At 38.8% G+C, this 5874-nt stretch overlaps 1 protein-coding gene across 2 annotated transcripts; it reads left to right on the top strand.

The window, feature by feature from the left end:
- Positions 1-651: 651 nt before the first annotated feature.
- Positions 652-5547, top strand: LOC122666809 (polyadenylate-binding protein 3-like). 2 transcript variants are annotated; one of them, XM_043862881.1, is made up of 7 exons: positions 652-1151; positions 2416-3194; positions 3286-3363; positions 3521-3610; positions 4351-4644; positions 4793-5017; positions 5116-5547. In XM_043862881.1, exons 1-7 carry the CDS (start codon positions 887-889, stop codon positions 5338-5340), a joined length of 1956 nt encoding a protein of 651 aa, XP_043718816.1. In that variant the 5' UTR covers positions 652-886; the 3' UTR covers positions 5341-5547. The 2 variants fall into 2 exon arrangements, with proteins under 2 accessions (XP_043718816.1, XP_043718817.1); XM_043862882.1 differs by having other exon boundaries at positions 653-1151; positions 4802-5017.
- The last annotated feature ends 327 nt before the right edge of the window (positions 5548-5874 follow it).

Genomic DNA, 5874 nt, shown 5'->3' with positions numbered 1-5874 from the left:
GAAAAAATTAGACGCAATCCCAAGGGCTGAAAAACCAGAGCGAGACCCTGTCCGGCTCATGGCATGTTAGGACAGGCTCGGGTTCGCTAGACCAAAATGACATCCCTAAATTGCACTGTGTCAAATCAGAACCAAGTGGCGTATGATTATTGGTCTAAAAAGAGACACAAGACGTGGCCGACGTGTGAATATTTTACGTGGATTAACATGTGAATGTATAACAGTGATGAAGTCTCTGATGGAAAACGTTCCCCCCGTTCAGAGAAACCGCCGCGTCTCTCTTAAGCTGACTATAAATTATTTATACTATTAATTCCAACGGTCCTTTAAATTGGAAAGAAACTGCTCGACTGATCCTCACCGTCAAAACTACGCAGATCTCTCAACTAAATCTTTTCGGACGAAGATACTCCTTCCTTACCAAGGCGTGACGGAGATTTTAAGGGTATTAAGGTAAATACACGTACCACTCTTGCTCTCTTACATCATTACACGTGGGAATGTAAAAGTGCTCGTTAACGTGGAAATCTATATATAGGCTGCCAGGTCAGCAATTCACACGTGCCGGATCCTTAAAACTGAAGCATGTACCATCGCGTCGGTTCAGTTCCCTTTCATTCTCCATTCTCAAGGGGGTTCTCTTCTTTCCTCTTCTATTCCTATTTCGCTTCCCTCCTCTCCTCTATCTCTCTCTCTCTGCAAAAAAATAACCTAAAAAAAAATAGAAAATCAAAACCAAAAATAGAAAACCCTCGTTGGATTTCTCCATTTGCGTCTGTTGTGATCAAAACCCTAATTCCTACACTAACACCTCAGTTTCTGTTGGTGTTTGTGTTCTATCAATTCGTTTCGTTTTAATTTGCATCCTTCGATCTTCACAGCTGCAATGGCCAATGCTCCTCCAACTGCTGCACAGCCAATCCAACCACAGTCTTCGCTGCAGCAGCAACAGCCGCAAGTGCAGACTCAAGGAGCAGGGTTCGGCAACGCTTCTCTGTATGTTGGGGATCTCGACCCATCAGTTGGCGAAGCCCAACTCTATGATCTCTTTAGTCAGGTTGCTCCAGTCGTATCGGTTAGGGTTTGCAGGGATCAGATCAGAAGGGTCTCTCTTGGTTATGCTTATGTTAATTACAACACCACTCAGGATGGTTAGAACTCTTTTATCCATCATTTAATTACCTTGTGATTTCCCTCGATTTCTCAGTTTTCCTTTTCATTCTGTTTTGGTGATCCGAGTAAGAGTTTCCATGCCAACTTTGATGCATGCATCCCTTCTAGGGTTTCCTTTTGTCCTCAAGTTTAAATGTTGGATTGATTAACTATGCATGCTTTAGGTTTATCACTGAAAGAAAAATTAAAAATGTAAGAACTATAGATGTTTGAACCAAATGGCGGCATTCTATGCTCTTTTTTATTCAATTCATATATTATACATTGAAACGATTTTATTTTTTATCTATTCATTTTGATTATCTAGTTGCATAATATCAAGTATGTGTGCTAGTCCTTTATTTGTTTCTATCTTAACTCAGTATGGTTTCTATGACTATTGTCAATGAGTAATATGAGTTCGAAGTAGAATCTGGTGATCGGAGTTTGTTTTACTGACGAGTTTCTAATAATAAAATGTCATCCAAATCCCCAGAGTAGGACCGTGGGAGACATTTTGGTGTTTGTTCCTCTGAGCTCCATTGCTGGAGTCGAAAAATCTTTTTCCCCTCAATCTACGGATGAAAACATCATATTTGATGAGCATATGTTATCTTTTGGAATCTTAATTACATTAAACGTATGCCATTTTGTATTCTATTATATTTTTTGGTGAACAAGCATGGAGGGCTATGTAAGTCCAAAATGTCCATTGTTACTGTTGAAAATCTAATTATTCCTACTTGAGAAATGTGCTACAATTTTTGGTAGGACCATTATAGATTTATTTATACTTTGCCTTTTATTTCTTATAGAAGAACGGATATTTTAGCTGACAAAGAAACACATCATACAGGATGGACAGAACAAATCTATGCATTATACACCCTGCAAGTTCTGTTTTCTTTTCATTTTCTCATGGACATATGTCCTATTTGATTTGTATTTTTGGGTGTCAATACTTCTTTTCATTTACTTGCATCTGCCTACATCTCAAATTGCATCGTTCCTTTTGAGAAAACCTTATTTGTTGTTTTTCTACCACTCTCCACCCCGAACAGAGAGAGAGGGAGCGAGAAATTAGAGTTTATATACTTTTATGAGTGAGTCAATTTTCTTTTGTCATATCAATGTCATCATGATCGCTCGTTAAAAAACAAACTATATCATGATGATCATGATAATTTTGTGAGAGTAATGAATGGTTATTGTTGTTATGTATAAATACCTGAATTGTTTGGATTGTTTGAATTGTAATTGCAGCTAGTAGTGCAATGGAGACTTTCAATTTTTCGCCCATCAATGGAAAACCAATAAGGATTATGTTCTCACATCGAGATCCTAGCATTCGAAAAAGTGGACATGCGAATGTATTTATTAAGAACTTGGACACATCCATAGATAACAAGGCATTGCATGACACCTTTGCCGCCTTTGGTTCTGTACTGTCTTGCAAGGTGGCTACTGATAACAATGGTCAGTCAAAAGGATATGGGTTTGTACAGTTTGATTCGTCGGATGCTGCACAAAATGCCATTAATCGGCTGAATGGGATGCTGATAAATGATAAACAAGTCTATGTTGGTTTTTTTATTCGTCGTCAAGAAAGAGATCAGGCGAATGGTTCTCCAAAGTTTACGAATGTATATGTAAAAAATTTGGCTGAAACAACTACTGATGAGGACCTTGAGAAAGTTTTTGGCAAGTATGGTCCCATCACTAGTGCAGTTGTTATGAGGGATGCGAATGGAAATTCTAGATGCTTTGGTTTTGTTAATTTTCAGAACCCAGATGATGCTGCTTCTGCGGTTGACTACTTGAATGGAACTACTTTTAATGATGACAAGGTTTGGTATGTGGGAAGGGCTCAGAGGAAGTCTGAAAGAGAATCTGAATTGAAGGCCAAATATGAACAGGAAAGAAATGGTAGGCTAGAAAAACTTCAAGGGGCCAATTTATATCTGAAAAATCTAGATGATAGTATCAATGATGAAAAACTGAAGGAATATTTTTCAGAATTTGGAACTATTACATCCTGCAAGGTATGTTTTCTGCAATTGAATAATTTCTTTGCCCCTCTGATATTGTCAATAGATCTCTGTTTAACTTAGCACATCATTTCATATTTCTTAGGTCATGCTTGATCAACAAGGCCTCAGCAAGGGATCTGGTTTTGTTGCATTTTCTACTCCAGAGGAAGCTAGTCGAGCTGTAAGTTGGTTGTCTTTTCCACCATTAGTTTTTGTTCATTTTCTCCTTTCTAGACAGACAGTCCATACTTGCTCTCACTTTGCTCTTCCATTTACAACACACACATGCACTCATTCCCGACACCTCTATGATTGAAATATCATCTAATTTTGTTTAGGTAAATGAAATGAATGGAAAGATGATTGGACGGAAACCTCTTTATGTCGCTGTGGCTCAACGCAAGGAAGAAAGGAAGGCAAGGCTTCAGGTAATTCACCTTACCTATTTCATGGATTATCTTCTCCCCCATTCCTGTTCATGTTTTGCTTATTTTGCATCAGTAGTTGGTGTTACATTATTCTGGAAAACCTAGATACTGATATATTGGCTTATATCTTCTTTTGCCGTTCTGGGTCTTCTTTTCTGGCCTAATTTTGTTTCCTGGCACATTAGATTGTTTTCACACTTGATTGTGTGAAAGTCAGGAATCTTTGCAATTGAGGCTCTGTTGTTTCACTGTAAAATAGCCGGAGAAGAAAATTTTACTGCGAAATCGAAGTTTCCACTGTTTGTTTTTAAGTTTGTAAAATATCAATGGGGGGAATTTGTTTTTTGGCCCATGTATGTGTAGGACCCTGTTGCAGTGGCCATGCATTAACATATGATAGGTACTGCATTATTATTCAAATTTAGTTAAAATGACATTGTATGTAATTAATTAAAATAACTTAACCATGTTAAATAAAATGGCAATCAAGCATTGAAAAAAATAGTATGGTATATCATATTTTGCCTCCTACAAACCAACATTCGAAATATTTTAAACATGTAATTTGAAAAAATTTTCCATGTAAGTTTTTCAAATAAAAGTTTTATATGTAGAATTTTACATGGAAACAAATGGAGCTTGATTAAAAAATTATAAATAACAGCAAATACATCCTCCTTATTCGTCATTCCCGTATTTTCCATGCCAACATTGATCTGTTTGTTCACTTTTTGCTGTAGGCACAATTTTCTCAGATGCGGGCTCCTGGTGCAATGGCACCTGTGCCATCGGGAATGCCCGGATTTCACCCTGGGCCTAGGCTTGCTCCTCAGCAGTTGTATTTCGGTCAAGGCTCGGGTCTTATTCCACCACAGCCTGCAGGATATGGCTTCCAGCAGCAACTCTTGCCTGGGATTCGGCCTGGCATTGCTCCAAACTTCATAATGCCATACCACCTTCAGAGGCAAGGACAACCTGGACAACGGATGGGTATGAGGAGGGGTACAAATCCACAACAGATGCAGCAGCAGCAGGTGCACTATTTATCTGATCCAGTCCCAATGCATTTTTTTAATTGCCCTCCCTTACCGTGAGGGACCAGAACAATTACAAATCTTATGCTACTGTGATATGTCATCGTTGCCCTGTAACTCTCAACTGACTGACATTTTTACTATTTAGTTGATGCAGCGTAATGCGAATCAAGGATTTAGATACATGCCAAATGCACGTAATGGATTGGAACCATCTTTGGTACCTCAGGGACTTATGGGTCCTAGGGTGCCTTTGTCACTAGATGTGTCTGGGGTGCCTGTAACTCCAATGGAGGCATCACGGCCTGGACCAGTTCCCATTCAAACACTTGCCTCGGCTTTAGCTTCTGCAACCCCAGAGCAACAACGCATGGTATGCACTGCCCTCTTTCTTTTCTTTATGTCAGCAATTTGATATATCTCAAAATTTACCTTTTTGTGATTCATGTAATAATTCTGAATGAACTGAAGATGCTTGGGGAGCAATTGTTTCCGCTTGTTGAACGTGTTGAGCCTGACGTTGCGGGAAAAGTCACTGGGATGTTGTTGGAAATGGATCAAACAGAAGTCCTCCATCTCATAGAATCACCAGATGCTCTGAAGAAAAAAGTTGGTGAAGCAATGGATGTTCTCCGACTAGCAGCTGCAGGAACAGATGCTGCTGACCAGCTTGGATCATTGTCCCTGAATGATTGACTGTGATTTGATTGGGTATTGCAAACCGTGTGTGTGTGTGTTAGTAGGGGCCCATTTTTTTGATAGAGGGCTTGATGGGGAGCTTTCATTGTTTGGGGTTGTCTTTTAAAAACTATTCTGATAGGTAACCTTAATTAGTTGGGTTGAAACTTTTTTGGGGCTTGGACATGCCATGGATTCATGGAATAGATTTAGTGACTTTTTCTAGAATTATGAGATTCTTTTCAGGTTATTAGCTTCTTTTTTTTTTTTAATATTTGTTTTCTGACTTTGCTTATCATTGACAGATTTGAGTTTAATATATGCTCTGCGGACATCTAAATTTTTTTGTTTCCAATCGTTTCCTTTAACGACTTGTAGGGTCTCTGCTAAAGAACAGAGGTTGTTTGCCTTATCCCCCGAGGAACAGTATGTGTTGCACATAGCCACTCTTTATGAAAATTAGAAGAGAGTGACGTGGCAAATATGAACATTCCTTACTCTCTATCGATTGCTCAGGTCTCACTGCTTTCATCTGAACAAAAAAAAAACCGA

The sequence above is a fragment of the Telopea speciosissima genome, chromosome 7 (assembly GCF_018873765.1).
Source record: "Telopea speciosissima isolate NSW1024214 ecotype Mountain lineage chromosome 7, Tspe_v1, whole genome shotgun sequence".
Lineage (NCBI taxonomy): Eukaryota > Viridiplantae > Streptophyta > Magnoliopsida > Proteales > Proteaceae > Telopea > Telopea speciosissima.
This window is presented reverse-complemented; position numbering and strand designations above follow the sequence as displayed.